This window comes from Stigmatopora nigra, chromosome 4, assembly GCF_051989575.1.
Source record: "Stigmatopora nigra isolate UIUO_SnigA chromosome 4, RoL_Snig_1.1, whole genome shotgun sequence".
Classification (NCBI taxonomy): domain Eukaryota; kingdom Metazoa; phylum Chordata; class Actinopteri; order Syngnathiformes; family Syngnathidae; genus Stigmatopora; species Stigmatopora nigra.
In genome coordinates, this window is record NC_135511.1 from 12,599,325 (window position 1) to 12,621,333 (window position 22,009).

The 22,009-nt window shown below is 38.9% G+C and overlaps 2 protein-coding genes and 1 long non-coding RNA gene across 4 annotated transcripts; 2 read left to right on the forward strand and 1 right to left on the reverse strand.

Moving 5' to 3' along the window:
- Nucleotides 1-174: 174 nt before the first annotated feature.
- Nucleotides 175-14,733, reverse strand: LOC144195009 (rabphilin-3A-like). Of its 2 annotated transcripts, XM_077714317.1 has the most exons (19): nt 14,419-14,731; nt 7,548-7,638; nt 7,435-7,446; nt 7,001-7,132; nt 6,747-6,876; nt 6,324-6,407; nt 6,134-6,269; nt 5,979-6,017; nt 5,334-5,519; nt 5,058-5,240; nt 4,589-4,668; nt 4,276-4,350; nt 3,899-4,008; nt 3,702-3,828; nt 3,574-3,630; nt 3,318-3,472; nt 2,887-2,968; nt 2,677-2,773; nt 175-2,579 (listed from the first exon to the last, which is right to left on the reverse strand). In XM_077714317.1, the coding sequence occupies exons 2-19, from the start codon at nt 7,556-7,558 to the stop codon at nt 2,449-2,451; spliced, it is 1,827 nt and encodes a 608-aa protein (XP_077570443.1). In that variant the 5' UTR covers nt 7,559-7,638; nt 14,419-14,731; the 3' UTR covers nt 175-2,448. The 2 variants fall into 2 exon arrangements, with proteins under 2 accessions (XP_077570443.1, XP_077570444.1); XM_077714318.1 differs by lacking the exon at nt 7,435-7,446 and having other exon boundaries at nt 14,419-14,733.
- Nucleotides 14,734-15,117: 384 nt separating this feature from the next.
- LOC144195418 (vacuolar protein sorting-associated protein 33A) lies at nt 15,118-20,097 on the forward strand. The gene is made up of 13 exons (XM_077715047.1): nt 15,118-15,531; nt 15,796-15,861; nt 16,033-16,160; nt 16,255-16,441; nt 16,781-16,897; nt 16,993-17,167; nt 17,252-17,445; nt 17,779-17,905; nt 17,985-18,052; nt 18,193-18,330; nt 18,685-18,822; nt 18,902-19,070; nt 19,600-20,097. Exons 1-13 carry the CDS (start codon nt 15,430-15,432, stop codon nt 19,791-19,793), a joined length of 1,803 nt encoding a protein of 600 aa, XP_077571173.1. The 5' UTR covers nt 15,118-15,429; the 3' UTR covers nt 19,794-20,097.
- Nucleotides 20,098-20,322: 225 nt separating this feature from the next.
- On the forward strand, nt 20,323-21,990 carry LOC144195730 (uncharacterized). The gene is made up of 2 exons (XR_013326148.1): nt 20,323-20,779; nt 21,260-21,990. It is a non-coding gene; the product is annotated as an uncharacterized LOC144195730 (long non-coding RNA).
- Nucleotides 21,991-22,009: the final 19 nt, after the last annotated feature.

A 22,009-nucleotide genomic window follows, 5' to 3' on the forward strand; every position in this document is an offset into this window, starting at 1 on the left:
TTCTGAATGTGCTATACAAATAAACTTTATTGATTAAAACCTTTCTCTTATTTGGCAGTATAACACTGAAAGTATACTTTTTATTTTTACCTATGTGAGGGAATAAAAGTCAAGATGTCAAACTCGACTTAAGCACACTTTAAACCCACATATTCAACAACAATTCACCACACATTGACTTAGATTTATTTTATTTGACCTGTATTAATTCTGCAAAACCTTTACATGCAACATTGTGCGTAAACATCCATGTTCCCAAGGCATGCACTATTTACAACAGTGATAAAGATTGGCACAATGCGTTGAGGGATGCTCATTTTAAAGCAAACAATCAATCGTGTTGATCTCATGTAACGGCCACTACGGCCAAAGCAGCACAAAATAGAATACAAGATGCTACTGGCAGGTGCTTTACGCACTACCACAAAGGGCACAGATGTTGTGCGGCGACAACAAGACGATGACAAAGGACCCGACTCTCTTAAATCTACCACTGCTACCTTATAAGAGTCAAGTAATTATACACTTACAAACCACCTCAGCGGGTTCTTCAAATGATGCCATAGTCATGCAGAATATGCCCTCTTACATAACAGTAATAGGAAAGAGATGTAAACATGAATAGACTCACTGAATCGTTATTCTCACCAAGTATAGATCATGAATAACTATAGACTTATATACAGATATCATATACATATCTCTCTATAAAGATTTGTATACTCTAGATATTTTGTACCACAATAAACGCCATGCATAGAATTTCTTGTTTTTGTACTTGTAATCATTTGCAAACAGCTGTAGAAGTTGAGGTCATTCCCATTTTGGAAGGTGTGCTTTGCTGTCATTTAGTAAACACACGCCAAAGCCATGAATTGAGAGGGATAGGCAGACAAACCCTGCATTGTGCAAATGGTGTATTGGGGGGTAAGAGTGGGCCACTACTGCCGCAGGCACATGAGAGTCACAAGCACAATGCATGCAGGTAAGGCTGCACACACTCATGACAAAAGCATTTGCAACTTTGCTTCCTGACTAATTTCCTAAAGGAGTGAACCAACGCTCACAGTGTGCATTCAGTGTAAAACTCGACATAGAAAACCATTATGAGTGTTAATTCCCACAAACTCAAGTGTCACAGATTAAATCACCACAGATAACCACATATACATTGAATATTTACCTTGGTGTGCTCTAATCAAACCACAAATTAACATTAATTGGTGAAAGATCCAAATACTCGCCTCATCTAAATTGGATATCATATATTTCTAACCTAACCTGAGCAATGTGTCAGTATGTAAACATTTTTTTTCATGGTTGCCGTTAGTATATATATTATATATATACACATTATGTTCATGTTTGTTTTACACGTCAGCAGTTTGGCATGCTCGTATATTCAAGTGTTAAACTCTGGTGTGACGTCACGCCAGTTGGAAAAATACGCTAGACAAAGTGGTGAATGTTTAGGCGTGAGTTCTCTGCTTCTTAGGAGCCTCAGTATTGATTGTGACCTCCGATGCTACGACATATTGCTTTTCTTGTTCAAAGTTTCAGGCTCAACATACAATTGTGCAACTGTTTGTTTACATTTCATGAATACTATAAGAATGAATGTAAACTCTGAAACTATTTCAGTAAGTCATCAAAGCTGAATGTTTTAGTACTTCAATTTTGCTGCCATTTTCTTCATTTTAAAGCCATGCTTTTGTATGGTATAAGGGTATGTTGTTTGGATTTATAACAAGAACCATTCATGTGTCATGCACTGCCAGCAAATGCATTTGTTGATCAAGGAAAGATTTCTCTTTTATCCTGGAGTTTGTTTTCAATGAATAAATACATTATATTAAGCCATGGCCCATTAATATAGGAGTGGGCTGCAATGTACTTGCACTGATAGAAAATATAATTGCTTTACTTTGAACATCGACCTTGAGATTTTATGTCCACTCCCCTCTAAAAAATATCAGATCACTACTACTGTAAATGTTTTCTCTCTTCTTAAAAGTGTTTGGAGGGGTTAAAGTTGCAATTCTGTCTCGGTTAGACCACATAATATGTCCCCGACAATGTAGAATAGTACGTATAGACTTGATATTGTGCACTTGGGCAAAACCATTCTGCATAAAATGGCCTTTCCCAAGTTGATGATACAAATTTGGATGTGAAAGAATGATATTAAAAGTTTGTATAATATGAAAAATGTGATTATCTTTGACTTAATTCATTAAGAAATATACCTATATGCTTATTTCTGTTGCTCAGAGGCTGATTAAGTCAACGCAGGGAGGAGAGAAAAGAACGACAAGTCGGAAGCGTGAGAGCAGTGCCTGCGCGCTATGTAGTGAAATAATGATCAAATCAGGCAATATATAAAAGGTGCCAAAGGAAAGAAATGTAGATTGGGGTTGTTCTAGCGCATGCTGTGTTTGTCACAGGTAGTTAATCACTGGCGGTGTGATTCTCATTCAACAAGGTGTGCCAGCGCTCGATCTTCTTGTCTTTGTTCTTCAAACACTCATACCAGTGTTTTAGCCTCTCTCCTTTGGCGGTGATGCCAAGCTGGCAGCCCCCTGGAGAGTTGGAATTCAGATGTGAGAACTTGCTAGTAATGGCTGCTCAATTTTTGAGTTTGCATTTGATTTTATGGAGAAAAAAAAAAAGCTTTACCAATATAGTCATTAGACTTCCCAATATCATAGTCCCACACCGAAACATCTAAAGTCTTCTTAGCCAGTTCACCGTGTTTAATATCAAAGCTGAATTCCTAAAAATGGAAGTAAAACACAATTTACTAATATTTGTTGTATGCAAGATTTGGGGAGCTGACTTTTAAGGAATAAATCACATTGATATTTCAGTAAACAATTTCTTACCAACCTCGTTAAATTCTGGGTTTAGTGTCCTCTTCTTGATCTGAGTTTTGCACTTTCCCTTCTTCCCCATGTCAGGTTTCAGAATTCTGTCAATTATAGAAAGCAGGTTTGTAAGACTTTTTCTGATGTCAAATTCAAGCACTTTCAAGAGCAACATCTCATATTTTCAGAATACTACAAGTGCAGCAAATAGCACAAATATACACACACACAAAAAAAACAGTTTAGTATATGGTGTACCCAGAAAAATAAAATAAACGGAGACAATGTCTAATCTACAAGTATCACCACATTTTATATAATTTCTCCCTCAAACATTTCCATTTATGTAAAATATATCTTTATGCACATTTAAGTACTTCATTCAATAGTAGCAATAAGAATGTAAGCAATTCAGGACCCAAAATGACATTCAATGCAAAGTCTAGTACTTACATTTTGACATACGGGTCAGAATATCCATTGGCATCCATAGCAGCTAAATGAACACAACGTACCACACCTACAAGGAGGCGGTTCAGCTGCGTGCTGTACATGAGGGAGATAAGAATACGACCACGTTCCTCTGCTTCGCCGCCATCTTTTGCTGACTAGACACAAGAGCAAGAAAAAGACACATTTATGATAGACTGCATTACAAACGATGGCGGAATCTGTTGCGTTTAGTTATTCTCTTGAAAAATAAGGACACCTCATCTTCATAGAGAGCAATTCCCCGAGCACCACCAGCTGTTGCTGTTCTCTTGGTCTGTGAAAAAAGACATTATATCGATTAAGAATCAGAAGAGGAAACAAAGAAGGCAAATTGCTGTCACTTACCGGAACAACTCTCTCCAGACAGACGTTAAAATTTTTCTTCTGGTTCAATTTCAGCTTCTTCAGTGCCACTCGAGTCTCTCCAATGAACTCGTTGTGCCCAAACTTGTCCTCATCACAGACAGACAGCCTGTGGCACAAAGAATTGACTGACTGTAAAGTCTATGTCAAGTTAGACAGAGTGTGACTACAGTATCCACCTGAGGGTCTTTCGTTGCATGTCATCATCTGTCAGACCGTGATAGGTGAGAGTCTCGTTCCATGCTGGGTTGCGGGTGTTTCTCAAGGTCTTTGTGCGCAACTTTGTTGACTGATAAAACCAAAAAAAGACAATAAGACTCATAAAGGCTTCTGAGCGTCATTTTTTTAATTAAGTGCCAACATGACAACTTGATCCGACATGTTAGTCATGATTTAATGTATTCTTTTTAAATTATTTTCATTCTTCAGAACCAGCAGATGTCAGGCTTGAGCTTGTAGAACAAACCCTATGCCATGTTCCCTTATTATTTTTTCTCCTAATTAAAAATACATAATTATTTATATTTAAAGTAGTATAGAAAACTTCTTTTCTAACCTTGCTAGCCCCTGGGAGCAGATGAAGCTTCACATACGGATCTGCCAATCCATTAGAATCCATTGGTTTCAAGCCCTAGTGATAAAAAGGAGAAATCATGTCCAATGCCAACAATGTTATTTAAGAGCTTTAGCAGCTATGTTCCACTTGAACTAATTAAGTTAAAAAAATACTATTATTAAAGTATTCAAAATAACAAAGAGGCACATAAAACACCAAATCAAGTATTTTATGTGAACACACTGAAAGATGCTTTGCTTAATTACTAATAAAATGGCTTTAAAAATGAATGCATACATTGAATCAGATGTACCTTTGCTTTCAGAATGCTACAATGAAGGCTGTTGCTTTCCTGGTCATACATCAAACTGAATTCTAGAGAGCCCAGAGTGGCTGAAAAACACCAAGAAAATTCACTTAGAATTACAACATATACACTGCATGCTATTATATAATCATGGTCTTACTATTGAACCAATAGCACCTTTGTAGTGAGATAGAACAATGATTAATAAAATTGCTATTATGGCGGGTGTGTGGTTAGTGCGTTGGCCTCACAGTGGGGGACCTGGGTTCAAATCTAGGTCGGTACACCCGTGTGGAGTTTGTATGTTCTACCCGGGCCTGCATGGGTTTTCTCCGGGTACTCCGGTTTCCTCCCACATTCCAAAGACATGCATGTTAGGCTGATTGGACACTCTAAATTGCCCCTAAGTATGAGTGTATTTATCTGAAATGGTTGATCAAAGCACTTTCTAAAAGAACATCAGGTCTCAACTCACTCGCTTCATCAGAGTCATAGTCATTGGCCTCCTCCTCTTCCGCTGCAGGGGGAGCTTGATGTCGGGCAGGAGGAGCACTGTAAGCAGCGGGCTGCCTTCTGTCCTCTTGTATAGCAGGAGGTGCTCTCGGCTCTGGAGGGACTGCGCCAGAAGAGTAAGCAGCTCCTTCGCGTCCCGGCTGACCTAAAAACACACATAGGCACACACACACGCAAGCATATAGCTTTGCTCCAAATTGAAGACCATCCATTAGCGGCCGGCCCAGCTGGCCCTCACCCTGCGGAGTCATGGAGGGCGCCACAACGGGCTGCGGTCTGGAGCTTTGAACGGGCACCATTCTCTTCATCACCATTGGGCTTCCCTGGTCCCCCTCATCGAGGCTAGCGTGGCCCGTGGCCGCGCGAGCAACTGATGGTTTAGGGGCCACAGGTGGGTAACCAGCGCGGCCCTTCAGTTCTGCTCCTGAAAACAAGCATAATTCAGTAAAGCCATAAACACACACTATTCACGAGGGGAACGTGCATATTCGCATTTCAAGCCCTCACTGCAGCAGAATCTTTAATAACTCCCCAGTCTCTTTAGATACTTTTGATGTTGCAGCTTTTTGTTCAAAGGCATTGACCTACATTCAACACAAAAAGCTGCAGCAGTGTACTGCCACAGTGAAGTTCATAGCCTTTCCATCATGTCAAAAAAAGGTATTTCATGCATTGGCACTGAGAAGCCCTTGGGGGGAAAATAGGTGAAAATGAATGGAGATGAATGGAGGTAAAACATGTCAAACTTTAGCCAGTATACCCATACCAGCAATCCTAAATAGGAGTATTTGATGTTAAATTAATCCCAAAATGTTTTTGTCTTCAACATCTATTTTAAGAAATTTCTGGTTTTACACATGAAACCAGTGAAATGACTACTTGCCTGAAACCTGGTTGGTCGGTGGAGGATTCTGACTTTGACCTGGAAAAGAGGAAAAAAATGTACACTTGAAATATGGGCTGCAGCATCAATAAATATCACCAGGTGAAAACCTATGAAAGGTATACAGATTAGAGACACTGCACTGCTGCACCTACCGGGTTTTTGTTGCAGAGTTGCCTGCTCCCGGGGTTTAGAGGACTCTTGGTCTTTCGTTTTGGATAATGTCATGGGTGCAGGAAGGAATTGTTTGGGGAATCCTTTAAAGAACCAGGCACCGGACCTCTTCCATACCTGAGAAAATACATGTTATTTGATATATTTGGTTTCCTAGCGTGATGTACTCACCTCACGTTGTTCTCTACAGATCTTGCAAAGCCACACGGCACGGGGCTTACTGCCGCACTGAGTACCACATTTGGTACACATGTTCTAGGCACCAAGAAAATAGAAATATCATTACGCAAGGGTGACAAAGTGCCAAGTAACACGTTTGGCATCACAAATTACCATTGACCTCTAGAGGGTCAAGACTCTCTGGGAATTCCTAAAATGTATTATGCATCATATTGAATAAGTCAAGTTTGCTACTGCGGTGAGGTTGAGTCAGTGCCTATGAACAGTTTAATTCTGAAAAACTCTGTTCATATCATAAGGGTCAAGACTATCTATGGGCTATGAATCAAATTGAGTAATTCAGCTACAACAGCCAGCATTCAAACATGACCAATGTCTAGTGAAATTGTCATTTTGAGTTCTTTAAGCACCTACCTTTTTGCAGTCCTCACACACCACTGAGCTGACCCCAGGTGTTCCCAGCTGTTCCCCACAAAGGACGCAGCGAGACAGCCCATCCCCACACACCGTCTTCTTCATGTCATCCAAGCGGTTTATCAAGCGCCTGCAGAAGCACACCTGGTGTCACTAAGGACTTCCTTACAAGTGGTTCACAAAGAAATTGCTACAACGTATTGAACAGATGCGCTGATGTCCTTTCCATACGGCGGATAATTGAAGTGTCTCACCCAATCCTTTCTTGCTCCATGGCCTCCATTTTCTCCGCTCGTGCAATCACGCCATTTATGATTTCTTTTTCTTCATCAGTCAGTTCTGGAGCAGATCCAGGGGCGGGGCCTGGCTGCATGGTCCAGTTGCCCCTGTCAGCCAAATAGTAGATCATGTCGTAATTTAAACAAAACAAAGGCATATAAAAACATTGTGAGGGAGCGCCCATTAAAAATGAAGATGTCATTACCAAAAAAAAAAAAACAATACTACACATAAAGATTACTATACTCCCCTTCTTTCCAAATTATAACCCATAACCTAACCCATTCCCTTAAATGTTTCTGTACAAATTCAGAAAAAAAACAGAAAATCTAGATTATTTAAAAATAAGAAGGGTTTATAATGCCCCACTAAAGATGAGCGTGATATTGGAGGTGTTGTATCTACTTACTGGTCTTTAACACTGTCAGAGATGGCACAATAGAAGGATATAGTTTCAAACAAAGGATTAGTCTTTGGAGGTTATACAGCTAAATGACAACATTTGCTAATAATCCTGCTCACCTGGCTTGCATGGTTCTCTGCCCGTCTTTGGGAATCTAGCGATCCGAGCTACTGTTCATCACCGTGTCAGTCATGGCAACACTAACACATTCTAAAAGACAGAACAAAAAGCAAGGTAAAAATCCAACAACATTGAAACTGCCATAAATCGTGAAGATTGTTGTGCCTAATTAGTGGAAACTAATAGCTTGCGAAGGAAGGCGTACAGGGAAAAGTACAATGGAGAGTCATTAAAAGAATGGTTAGTTTTAGATTGAAATCCTCTAGTACGCACATTTAGCTTTTCCATTGTTTTTGTCTCATCTTAAGCAGCGCTAACTTAAGTGCCACTACAGGTTGCCCAATGGATTGAAACAGTGAAAAGCTCTAATTGGCAAACCACCAGATTGATTTCATTGCAGTAGACTGATGAAAGGAATGAATCAAAAGGATGTCAAATTACTGATTCAGATCATAATCACAGTGCCATTCAGATGCACACTTCAAACGATTTCAGAGGCCTGAAACTGATCAAATATTTGCTACAACACCAACTGCAAGATAAGCACATTTCCCGGATTCATATTTACAGCCAACTATTTCCTTCTCTGTTTTAATCACTCATACAGATGTGCTCAAACTCCAAGATATATTTTCAGCACACAACTCATATTTTAGTGGCCTGTAATAAATGTTTCATTTTAGACACACAAAAAACTGGACAGTTTTTAAAACTCAGGAAAACAAAATGGAAAAATAAACTGAATCAATCAAGTGAGGTAAAAAAAAATTAAGATAAGGCAATGAAGTCAAATGAAAAAATGTTTTAAAATGCACGAGAGTGTAAAGACGATCAAAGACTATGTTGCTTTGAAATTCCCCCTTGAATGCCCTAACTTTGCATCTCAAAGGTAAACAGGTTATTTTGCAGTGAGCATTCATTCCATTTTTTGTAGAAGTACAAACTAAACTCCAATCTCATACTTTGCAGTCTATTTTTTGTGAGTGGAGATTTCTCCTAAAACTCTTAGTGAGAATTTAGACATCTTTCTGTGTCAGGTGCGCAGTCAATGTCCTGAAGGCAAGTAGCACCAAACTGTGAAGCGCTGCAGGCTGCACCAAACAAAAAGCTCCTGGAGGTGATGTCAGGAATAGTGATGGTGCATACGGCAATCGTGTTCCCACTGTATAGCAGTAAAGGGATGAACAGTGAGAATGTGGAAAAAAAATAAAATCAATAGCATTCTCCTGTCAACAGTTCAGTAGAGCTTTAAAGATTGCGCTCCCTCACTTGCCTGATCATTTTGAATGCAATGAATGGTGCATCCGAGCCACACATTGTGACCCATTATCTTTCAGCGCCCTGCCTGTGAGATGGAAGAAATAGCAGCAAACTTGCTGGACTCCTCGTAAAACTGCAATACTGGGTGAGGGCTTTCCTTTTGTGATGCCACTGCAGCAATGTGCAACACACTTTTTCTGGGCTGATCAATGGAAAAATGTTGAAAAGTGCAACAAGAAAAGAATAATATAGTGCTGTATAAAGAATACTGTACATTTTTTAACAATAATAACGTCCGCCAGACATGTTTTTTTTAATCTACAAGGGAAAAAAAGAAATTGCATGAGTATTATTACCCATGTAGTGTGTTGTATCTCATACTGTGCTTTCTGATAAATTATTTTCTGTTTTCTCATTGTATTTTTTGCGCTTTTGGTGCTTTCGCCTATTCAAAAATGTCAAAAAAATAATATTATTATTATTAGTAATAATATTACAATTCATTCATTTGAAAAATGTTTGATAGTCCAGACCAAAATGGCATCGAGGTCCAGACTTGGACTGGGGTCCGCCAGTTTGAGACCGTTGAATTAGCACATAATGTAAATAAATCATAAAGATCAAGCCATTCATGCAGCCACATCCTGTATGGAATTTCATATGTAGGAAGAAGAAGGGAGCAGTTTCGCGAGGCGTTTAAAGGCCGAGGAAGATAGTCAATAGAAATCTACGTCTGTACTCCCTAAGCACACTTTACGCACAAAGCATCTGTCAGCCATTTTTAGAAACATGGTCATGCACTCTCCTTGTTTAGTTGGGGTGAATGTAAGACTTAGCAGCACAAATTGATGTGACTTTGAATAGCAGGTGTATGACTCATGACTGCAGGCTTACTGAAAGTAAAAGCGTTTGGAAAGCATCTTCCATAAAAGAGATAGTAGGCATATAATCGTGACAACAAGGAGGGCAGGACAATGCTGGTTTCATCCAGTATCGGGGATACTGGGATTATTAGTGATGTCATGGCAGCATATAACATGGTGTGGGAAGACAAACAGCTCCAGGCTCAACAGGATAGTTTTTTTTTACAAATAAAAATACAATAAAAAGAACTAATAAAGACTTTTATTTGTTCAAGTGACAGTTATTGCTGTTGGATTTTTGTAAGATGATGTTATTTGTCTTAAATGGTCTTGTTTTGAATTTAAAAAATACTTGTACATGATGTTTCACATTTAGAAGACATAATTGAGTTGACTGGTTCTGGTTGGGAAACCAAATGATGTGTCAAGAGGATTTGATTCACTGTCAGTAGTGACAAACTCTGATGCTTCTTTGTAAAAGTTGCCGATGTTGCTGGAAGAAAGGATTGAAGCATATCCATTACTTTTACAGAGAGCTTCGATTTTCCATAAAACACATCAACTGCTCTTGACAGGTCTCTTCACTGTTCAAACCGTATATCACCAAAGCCTTTTTTTAGTTATTCTTAAAGGAATAGTTTGCTTAAAATAATCTTTAAGGAAATAATTGCCTCTAGTTATTCTATAGCATACTTTTGATTCTAAAAATAGAACGAGTATGTCGGCCATCAAAGTTTCTTGTAGTACACCCTAATATGGCTCCCATTTGTAAGATATTGACTATAATGGCACTATTAAAAATTCAGGGCAAGAATTCCCAGGTGAGGCTTGAAAAAGGACATTTCTAAAGCAGGTTAATGAGAATTGGAGATCAACATTTAAATGCACAACTTTGGCTCCATTTGTTAAGGTTTAACTTTCTTACAGTCCCTGCAGTCCAATTTTTAATACTATTATTCGGATGATTTGAATATATTTCAATATAAAAAGCGATGATATCAAGCTGACTTTTTGTATTGTAACAAGTCCATTAAATTACCAGTGTAGAACGGTTTGTGCAATTTGAAAAGCTTTTACAAATGCATATTAAAAGTGAATTACCAATACAATGCTATAATGTTAGGGAATTTTATTCATAGGGCTGCCAAGTTCAGCATCTTTTCTAGACTGACTGGCATCTTATGAAGCCCTGCAATAGATGCATTTTTGTATACAGAAAAACAAGAACCAAATCAAACCTCGCGGCCATTTCAGATATGCTAAATGCAGATGAAAGTTGTTAGGGATGGAACGTAATTAGCTTCATTTATTCAGAGCCAACCCATAAATAAAAAGTCAAAAAATGAAAAGGAATTCTAATTATAGTATAGCAGTGTTGTCCAATATTAATCAAAGTGAAAAGAATCTTTGAAGAAATTCAGAACAGTAATGTGCTGGGAAATTTGCTATTTTTCCTTTATTTTACCACATTATGGATCAACAGTAAATAACAACAATAATATGCTGTCCTACAGACAATGAGAGATCATATACTAGATTTCTACTCTCCAGAAATGCAACAGAAAAGACAAAACATTTCCAAACACCATAAAGAAAAGTGGACTTGCACAAGAGTGCATTGCACCATGCAGCCCTTCATTGCTGGAGGAAAACATCACTCAGCATTTCTTAATTATTTACAACTTCAAACCCCAGTGCTCTTCACTTTGTGTACATCCTCTCTCAATGCATTTGTGCAACTTTTCTGATTTTCAGATCATCAAACATCCACAGTGGGTAGGTATTAAGCGGGTACTAATACTCTGCGTGGGAAACAGTAAAGTTGTCTGTCTTTAAAGAGGTGCTGAAGCAACTAAATATGTTTAGCTCAGACAGTCACGTTGGTGGGCGCCATCTGCGAAAACCATCTGTGAGGGCTCCTCACCTCTCAAAAGGACAAGTGTTGCACTGATCCAACCAAATTGTCTGTGTGGGCATGCATCCAAGTCCCGCATTGTTGGAGCACAAACAGGAAAGACCATCCAGTGTCCAACAAGCTAACCTGCTGCTAATTCGGCTGTGGCCTTCGCCCCCTCCGAGAGACTTGCCGAGTCATTCGTGCTGCCTTTTTTTCATTCTTAAATCAGTGGAACGTATAATGAATTAGAATGGCGCAAGAGCAAAGGGCTCTGGCAAGGGCGAATAAATCTTACTCTGCATTTTCACCAATGTAGATGGGTAAAAATCAATCACTGCAATCTCTCGTGCATTTCCAAGGAAAAATATACATCTAAGCAAAGGAACTCTTTATAGTGTGTTGAACTTTTAACATTCATCCAATTGTCCAATGTATTATTCAAATGTATTTGGATCATTTAGGCATGAATGCCCAACAGATCTAGTGGCTTAGTGCAGCAAAACACCAAAAGAACAGTTTAGCCTACATAAATTCCCAAAGTGGAAGAGAATAAATATGTAAACATGGAAGGTAAAATTCATTCAAAGACATCACACTTTTAGTTGGGATTACAAAATCTGAGGCTGAAGCTGCAACACTGCCAATCAAGACAGTTTCGAAAAGAAATATCTCAAAAATTGGACAAAGGAAGAGGGAAAAAGTAAGAAAATACATTTGATTTGCATTGTGATTCTGATGACTTATACATTTCTTTCAGTCTTTACGCACTTCAAAACAGTATCCAATCATATATTTTTAGAACTGTGCAAGGAAACGAAGAGCATATTTAGAGCCTTCAATTACCAGCACTCAAGCTGGTGTCTGCTTGTGGGATGGTTATCCCAATAAACACAACTGGAAGCTGATGCACAAGCCATTTATTTCCATTTATCTTGCATCACGACTGTCGAACACAGCATTAAATCAGCACTTACAAGTCTGCGGTCCAAAAAAAAAAAAAAAGCTATATGCAAGCCTTTCGCATAGCAAATTTTAGTGGGAGATATGTTGTCTCATAAATTATTGCCGAAATGTGATAATGTGGAAAAAATATATAACACTGTACATTGAACATGTCCATTTATTGAAGAGAAAACCAATCCAAAATTCAAATAGAGGTGAGGTCAATTGGAATGAATTCTGATGCACCGTCAATGTTCCAGCAATAATTAACTTGACAGTCATCTAGGGAAACCAAATGTCAATTTTGGACTTTTCTTATACTCTTTGCTCTCATGGTCTCAGAGGAGGACTTGCTCCAAAGGCATTATTAATTAGTTCAGTCTCTTCCAATACCCCTGAGGGTCTTAGGAGATCTAATCACGACTTTGAAAAAGGCATTGATTCTCACCCACTGCATTGATGAGACTTTCAAGATAAAGACACTCCCGTTTTCAGACCAACAGCAAATAGCAAAATAATGTTGTTCAGATTTAAACAAAAGAAGAAATCTTTCTACAAAAAAAGACAGCTCCTGATATTGGACTCTGTATCAATACAATAGATGGTGAGTAGCACACATACACCTTTCACCAACTGTGTCCATGGTAACAGCAGGATAGGAGGAACCAAAATGGCTTAGCACAATTGGAGTGCATGTGTGACCATCAATGTGTTTGATCATGGCGGTCGCTATACCTGTCCAGTACTACTGTAAATGGGTCTTCGTTTTACAAATCATGTCAGAGTATCTAATAGAAGAGATCTAACTGTGAAAAGTCAGAGTTAAAGTTCAGTAGAAAAACACACTAGGGACTTTTTCTATCTGGCAACGCTCGCCATAAATTCCTCTGTTTTAAATAATGCATTGTTTCTAGCTATCTCGTAAGAACACCCTCGCACACATTTTCACTCCATCTTTACTGAAAACATAGTAAAAGGCCAATCATACACATCTTTGCCCAATCAATACTTGTAGGTTCTTTTGTAAGATGAGGTAACTGCAGAGATTTCTCATACAGAATAGTATTCAGGATTTTCTCCCCCTCCCCCATTTAATTCTGTCTTCAGGGTCATAGGAGTTAGTGGAACCAGTTCCTTCATCAACCCCATGAGTATCCGTTGACAAAGGTGGCAACTCGTAGATGCACGGGTAAATCAAAAGGAAATAAGGAGGTGACACAAGCACCTGTTCAGTGACCCTCCTGGAATCCACATGCGCCCGCCCTGTACACATCTGAGCTAGAAAGGCTTCATTGAGGTTTTTCCATCGAGCGTCTAAAATCCTGCAGCAACGCCCTGGGAACCAACCACGCAGTGTCCTACATGGCTTACCAGTTTCTGTTGTCTATTTCAGATCTGACTACTACCAGGAAGCAAGCACTGCATGAGGGCGGCGAGCCTGCCACGTTCAAGATACATTTTAAGAGGGTGTAAAAATAGCACCTTATCATACCATCTGAAGCACGGTATCTTGAAGTGAATTCACCATCAGCACCATTGTGTGTTAGATCATGAATGATGATTGTGGTTTGCATGAAAATGTGTTTTCTAAAATAAAATCAATCAAATAAAAATGCTCATTATTGATGCTTCCAGGTTAATTAACAGGAGCGTCATTCTGCGCAGTGATCCGCACAAATTGCCATTTTTTTCTCATTCAGATGACTCAGTGTATAATTGGCCCCTATCTGTCCCATCAAATTAATAAGTAGACAATGATAAACGCTTCTCGTAAATCAACACCGATCATCCTCTCTTGTGAATGAAATGTTGACACCATTCAAGTCAGTGGGCGAAAGTGTAAGCCTCACAAAAGGTTTTCAATTCATTTCAATATTTTGACATCCTTTAAGCGATACAAAAACGCACCTGAGAATCCAGAGCAGCATCTTCTTCCCAGTCACTTGTGGAGAAAATGTGATGAAAATGAGTAGGATCAGTCAATGCGCATGGTGCATGTCACCACACCGGAACCCGAGTGTTAATGTGCAGCCTGGAAGGGTCGTCCGTGGCAAAAGACACGGTGTGCATGGGAACTCGCCTTTTTTTCCTGCGCTGAGGATGGAAAGCCCTTGATTCGCTGGGAAGGAAACCCCTGGATGAGAAGTGATAACGCTAATGCATAAACGGACAGTCACCTGATCGAATTGTGTCTGGAATAGTAAACCCGGACACTATTTCAATATTTGGAACGTTTGTTCTTTCTTCTTTTTATTTAACACACACGTTGGAAAAAACGTTGCTCTCTGAATAGTTTCATTTGAGCTCTACCATGTGTTTCAAATTGTTGTGATGGAATGCAATGTAAATTTGTCATTGTACTCGTTTTGGAAACATTAAAATATTTCATTTTTAAAAATAGATCTGATGATATTCTGAAACGAGTTACAGGCAAAAAGGTCTTGAAATGAGATTCGAAAATTCATCGTTTTTCTGCTTTTATTGAGTCGAGTGAATAGAAAGTTGAGTGGTTACGCCACCTAAAGGATAGCTTGTTTGTTGCACTAAATTGCCGAATCGCTTTTGTTTTGTTTCGCAAAGAGAGAACATATACGCAAGAAAATCTATCACATTCACTTTATGCAATGCAAATACTAGTCCCAGCAGTACTAACCAGATATTGTACTGTTATTTTATTTATATCACAATCAAATGCAATAAAAAACAGCTTCCACGTGAGGATAATTATCCAATGTGCATCCCCAGTCGTGAGTTAAATTGCTACTCAAAATACATCATTTACCACGAGTCATTTTGTGGATTATTTACTTTTCAAAATCTGTTGCTGAAGAATTTCTTGTCTTCGGTCAGTTTTATGTCGTAATGCACAAGGTAACGCTGGTCACATGACACAGTGGGTCACCTGATTCGCACTGCAAAATGGCTGCTCACTTATCATACGGCAGAGTCAATTTAAACATTTTAAGAGAAGCAGCACGAAAGGAGCTAAGGGAGTTTTTGGACAAATGTGCAGGAAGCAAGGTAAATATGTAGTACGTATGGAAGGGAAAATGACTTGCCTTGCTCTGTTTTTACAAGGTAAATAAGTCAGACACAGATATGGCGTGATGCAGCTGTCAACATAGTTTGCTAAAGTGTAGTAGTTTCATCTCTACTTATGAGTAATTTAGAAATTTACGAAAAAAAAACCTTGAGAATTTTTTGCATTGACTACAAACTATCAAAGCTGCTTTTAAAATTATTTTAAGTCTTTCATTGTGTCTTGTTTGTGTTCTTGCTTTGTAGGCTATAGTGTGGGATGAATATTTGACTGGACCTTTTGGACTCATAGCACAATATTCCCTACTTAAGGTAAGTGTTTTAACTCCTCGTGTATATTTGTATAGCTAAACCAGCGTGCTGTATTTGTTGTTGTTAAAACTATCAATCTTCTTCTTGTTGTATTACTGCACTTTTGATTTTTCGTGTTGTTGTATTGGTTTAACGTTGTGGCAGCATCATTCTATTGAGTCTTTTGTTCAGGAACATGAGGTGGAGAAGATGTTCACTCTCAAAAGTGGTCGGCTCCCCTCTGCCGACGTCAAAAACATTATCTTCTTTGTACGACCCAGGCTAGAGCTTATGGATATCATTGCAGAGAATGTATTCAGGTGGTTATAATGAACTTAAATGGACCTCTGTCATTGTCATCCGAACAGACACCTATCACTGCCCATTGTGTTGTTGTTTTTTCTTTTTTTTCAGTGAAGATAAGATGCACGTAGCACGTGAATTCCACATTTTGTTTGTGCCTCGCCAGAGTATGCTTTGTGAACAACGACTCAAGGAGCTCGGCGTGCTAGGCTCTTTCATCAACATTGAGGAGTATATCTTGGACCTCATTCCGTATGATGGCGACCTGCTTTCAATGGAATATGAAAGTGCCTTCAGGGTGTGTTCATGTTTTCATATATAGAAAAAAAATCTCTTAAATGTAGCATGTGCTCCTAAAAATCTCAAAATACGTACTATGAATCTCCTCTATTAAATACACGTACTACATTGTGAATAAGGATGTGAGAATGTAGTCAATTGCATTCAATACATGTTCGATTTAACGACATCAAGTGGTCACGTTAGAGATTGCAGTCAGTGGCTTAAACTGCCATGACTATTTAATCATCAATTGGCAGGCATTTGTTTTAAAATGAGTTCTGTAACATGCCAACCAATTCAAAGCTTTATGTGTTGTGCTGAATCTAACATCAGTTTCTTTTGAACCCCCTGAAAGGAGTGCTACTTGGAAAATGACCAAACAAGCCTTTACCACACAGCCAAGGGTCTTATGACTTTACAGGCACTCTATGGGACTATTCCACAAATTTATGGAAAAGGAGAGTGTGCACGGGTGAGTAAATTGAAAACCGACCTAACTAAATAACAAAGCAATGGATTTGGTGATGAATTGTATATATTGGTTGTCATTTTTCGGGCATCTGTTAGCATGTTGCCAACATGATGCTGAGGATGAAGAGGGAGTTTGCAGGTATTCAGAATCAGATCTTGCCAGTGTTTGACACGTTACTGCTCTTGGACCGGAATGTAGACCTGCTAACACCTCTGGCCACACAGCTCACATATGAAGGTCTCATTGATGAGCTCTACGGAATCAATAATGGTCAGGATGACATTTTCAATATATGGACTCAAATGTTCTTACTCCTTTTGTCACTGAGTTAATTTATTATTTTTGCTTTGATAGGTTATGTGAAGTTGCCACCCGAAAAGTTTGCCCAGAAAAAACAAGGCGAAGCAAGCAAAGATTTGCCGACGGAAGCCAAGAAGTTGCAACTCAACTCAGCAGAGGAACTTTATGCGGAAATCCGTGACAAAAACTTTAATGCTGTTGGAGCGGCGCTCAGTAAAAAGGCCAAAATTATTTCTGCTGCCTTTGAGGTTGGTCCTTCTTTTTGCCCTTAAGCCACTTTTACGTGGTTACTACACACACTGATGTTCCGTACAAAGATAAGCACTAAAGTGACAAAAATCTACTTAGACAATTTGTGGCATCTGAAATTGAATTAAAATCATGTTTGTAATTTGCCATGTTATCACAAAGGTCTTGAGGAAAAATCCATACAATTGAAGAGTTGATAGCTATGTTCAAAAGATAAGATAAAGTACTATTTCCATTAGAAAGCGTAGACATGTCTCTAGTTGTGTTTTTATCCTATTAGAAGTCCAGCAGCTAAAATATCGACACTTTGTCACGTTGGTCCTATTTTACAGGAGCGCCACAATGCTAAAACTGTTGGCGAAATTAAGCAGTTTGTATCGCAGTTGCCTCACATGCAAGCAGCACGGAGCTCCCTGGCCAACCACACATCCGTTGCAGAACTCATAAAGGACATCACAAGTGCGTAAATAATTATTTTCTGAGCTTCCTTTCACACATCTGATTCAGTACCAACATTTCACGGGTTTGTCCATTTCAGCATCGGAGGCCTTCTTTGACAATTTAACTGTGGAACAGGAATTCATGACTGGAGTTGACACCGACAAGGTACATACTAGTACTTGAACCTATTTTTCAGCCAAACTATTGTAAAGTAGTAATCACTGGTATTGAGAAAAAGAGAGATTTAAGTGCAACTGTGGAGAATGCTATTTTGCACATAACCTTTGAGGCATTTTCAAATCCAGGTGAACACGTACATTGAAGATCGCATCGCCCAAAAAGATCCCCTCAACAAGATTCTGCGCCTTGTGTGTATGCAGTCAGTCTGTAACAATGGCCTTAAACAGAAGGTCCTTGACTACTACAAGCGAGAGATTCTACAGGTAGTGTCCAATAAAAATATCAAAAGGGCCTATAAATGGTGGAATTATATTACATTAAGTACACTTCAGTAATCCCTCAAATATCGCTGTTCATGTAGACTAGACATGGCCGCGATAATCGAGGGAACACCATACTGCTAATTTTATTAAAGGAATTGGAAATAAATGTAATTACAAGGTTGCCTGAACAATTGAAAAAAATCATACCATTTTCCAAAAAATAATGAGGATTTAGGATAAAATGTAATTAAGTTATTGTGCAGTTCATGCTTTTATTATTATTATTATTGTTGTGTAAGGTATGACTTTATTCCCTGTTGAATTTGTGTCTATCTGTGTCTTATCTCTCTATAGACTTATGGCTATGAGCACATCCTAACACTAAACAACCTGGAAAAGGGGGGTCTCCTAAAACAACAGACTAGCTCAAGGAATAATTACCCTACCATTAGAAAGACCCTTAAGCTATGGATGGAGGATGCAAATGAGCAGGTATGACCAAAGGGGAGATTTCATGCTTCACTGACATGGATATATTTTATACTGGATTTGATCTTTTTTTTCCTCCCAGAACCCCAATGACATCTCATACGTATATAGCGGCTATGCTCCGTTAAGCATCCGACTCACTCAAGTCTTGGCCAGGCCAGGCTGGCGGAGCATCGAGGAGGTGCTAAAGATGCTCCCGGGTCCGCACTTTGAGGAGCGCCAACAGCTGCCTGCTGGTCTCCACAAAAAACGTAAGCTGCAGTGTAAACATGATTTTCCAACAGGGTCTTTGCCTGCATGATGTAGATAAGAGTCAGGCTTTGTTCATGTGATGGGTAGAGGCTGAATGAGCTAATGGATTGCACTTGGCTACCATTGTCACCATGGCTCTGTCCATTTGCACTAGTCTTTGTGTAGATGTGTTAAAAAAAAAAAGGGTAGAATTTTTCCATTGCCAGTACTTCCAAATAGCAGATGGATGTGTTACCACTGATGGGAATGACACATTGCAATATGTTAATTAAAGCCGTGAAATTAGATTTAGTGGCTTGTTTCTGCTTGCCCGCATAAAAGCAGACTTGATGTGATAATAGGAGAATCTTGGCAAAGCTGATGAATAAATTGGTGCTTATAAATGGAAATATTTTTGTAGTAGGGACCTTTTGTAGTTGTATAGTACTTTATATCTGAAAAATTGTTCAACAAATTAGGTGCGCTAATGTTGTATAGACAGTTCCAATGAGGAAACTGAATGCATGTGTTATTTCTACTAACTTGCAGGCCAGCAGGGGGAAAATAAAACAACACTAGTGTTTTTCCTGGGAGGAGTCACATATGCTGAAATAGCAGCTCTCCGTTTCCTTTCCCAAATGGAAGACAGCGGGATGGAATATGTTATAGCTACAACCAAACTGATTAACGGTACATCTTGGATCAAATCCCTCATGGACCGACCCGAAGCCCAGATGCACTGAGTCAACTGTGACGCACATAGAAACAGCTAACGACCCTTTGACTGACCAGTCTTCATGTCAAAATAAGCATGCCACAGGTGTGTCACTGAATGGAACAGATGGAGCCGTTTCTGTTACTGGCTTGCACTGGTGCAGTGGAAAAGGAAGCATAATGGGACTGTTACTGTAAGAAAGTACTTTCTAATTTAAATCATGGATTCATAATGTGTCTAAAATGTAATGTCGATTTTTTTTTTTTAATTTGCATTATTGTAACTTGTTTTGTATGTTTTCCCCCACCAAATGAAACATAACTACTAAACCATGAGGTTTAACTAGTCCCTCTTATTCAATATCTGCAGAATTATTGTTGCAACTGACATGAATGCATCTTTTTTTGCACAGTGGCTTTTGATGAGGAAGGCGAAAGTATTAGCTGTAAGCATCGGTCCAACCCTCGGAAGGAGCAATTAGCGCATAGCAGGCCTCCCTCTATCAGCCGATAATGCTCTGGGGCCGTCTGGAGTGCTCAGGCCTCAGCATCCTATCATTTGACAGCATAGGACAATGATTGAATTAGGGGGCCATTTGCTCAATGTTCCGGCAGAGAATAACTGTGTGGCAGCGGGGTTTTTAGATCTTCAGTCAATAGCAACTCCTTGTCTTTACAGTATAAACAGGGCTACCTGCTGACAGGACGTACTCGGTGTACACTTAATGGATAAATCCATGTTTATTTGTTATTTCTAATGAGATTTATGAGTAAGATTTGCTTGACGAGTTTCATATAAAATGCTAGGGCGTGACTGTTCGAGGAGCAGGTGCACAGGAGACATAAGCACCATTAGGATCAATCCCAGTGGAGGAAGATCCTAGTGATCAGTTCTTGTCTTTGGCTCCTCCTTGACTGGGAGTTGAAAGGCTTGAGGCGGCACCCGTTAACTTCACAGCTAGAAGTGTTCCAGTCCACCCTCTGAACGGTGCAGTCCTGCTGTAGCAACATCAAGGTAGGACTTGTTTAAAAGCTTTTATTTCTTAAAATATCTGATGACTGCTGTTTTGTTTTGGATTATATTAAATGATCTGTGGGTTTAACTGAATTATTTCTAATAGATATAACACAAATAAACAATACATTGTTTTGATGGAGTGTCCTATTCTAGCATACAATTAGTGATGGGATTTTTTATTATAAGATTACTCGAAAACTGGACTTTGCGTCAACTTCAAGTACTTTTCCCTTGTTCCCTTTCCTTTTTAACGTTAATTCCCTGTTCATACTTTTGAGAGTAGATTTATGAGGGCTAAACATACAGAATGGGCTGTTTTTTGTGAATAAAGATCAATACTGAAACCTTTTAGTGCAATATGCAGATAAATTATTTACCAACTGTCAACATAAGTGTGTCCTCTAATAGGGTAGCTTTTATTTCTATAAATTATTTAGTTTGTCATTGTTTTTAAAATGTGCAAGTGTGTGTTTGCAGAATGGGACAAGACGGGAACCTGGGACACCTGACTTTTGCTGCCCCAAGGCAGAAAACACAACAGGTGCATCTGGATTGTGAACCTTTGTTTATCCGCTTCTTGCGGACATTCAGAGAAGTCATCAAATTTGTCCTCTTCAGTTACACTGTGCTTTTTGGTGCCTTGCTTCTTGCCCGATGGACCACTTACTACATGGTGGGAAAGTAAAAAGCTTTGACTTGGACTAGATGTGGATCTCTTTATTCAGATAGAAACCTGTCCATTGTGGATTATAAATGCTCATTTTGGTAACACCTGAAGTGGTAATGTTCTTGTTAAACGCTTCAGCTAGTTGTGACTAATGTAATGTATTTAAATTCCCTTTATTTAAACAGAACAACAGTGGAGGGAATATTTGAATAGCAACAAACTTTGCTGCTTGTGTGTTGCCGTGTGTATTCTTCAACCTGTACAATGCATTGCAAAGTGCTTGTTTTTCAATATCCAATACAAAATATGTTATATTGGATACACTGTTACTTTTTTTTAAAATGAGTTCATTTTTGTATGCAAGAATACTGGACTACTTCATTTGCTGATACCACAATGATGGCTTGAATATTAAAATGTATTAGATTTAGTCAATGTAAATTAAATATGAAAACTTGTATTTAAAAGAGCTGGTAAATTATGTAAAACTGACTTTGTTCAAATGAGTAAAATGTATTAAAGGTTCCTATATAAAACCCAATTTATTACGCGTCCGTGCA

Coding starts and splice junctions, on each gene's coding strand:
- LOC144195009 (XM_077714317.1), bottom strand. Junction 3,829..3,898: donor ATGCAACGAAAGACCCTCAG/GTGGATACTGTA, acceptor TTTGTGCCACAG/GCTGTCTGTCTGTGATGAGG. Junction 2,774..2,886: donor TAAACCCAGAATTTAACGAG/GTTGGTAAGAAA, acceptor TTCCATTTTTAG/GAATTCAGCTTTGATATTAA.
- LOC144195418 (XM_077715047.1), top strand. CDS start 15,430: ATGGCTGCTCACTTATCATACGGCAGAGTCAATTTAAACATTTTAAGA. Junction 15,532..15,795: donor ACAAATGTGCAGGAAGCAAG/GTAAATATGTAG, acceptor CTTGCTTTGTAG/GCTATAGTGTGGGATGAATA. Junction 19,071..19,599: donor TGCTGGTCTCCACAAAAAAC/GTAAGCTGCAGT, acceptor ACTAACTTGCAG/GCCAGCAGGGGGAAAATAAA.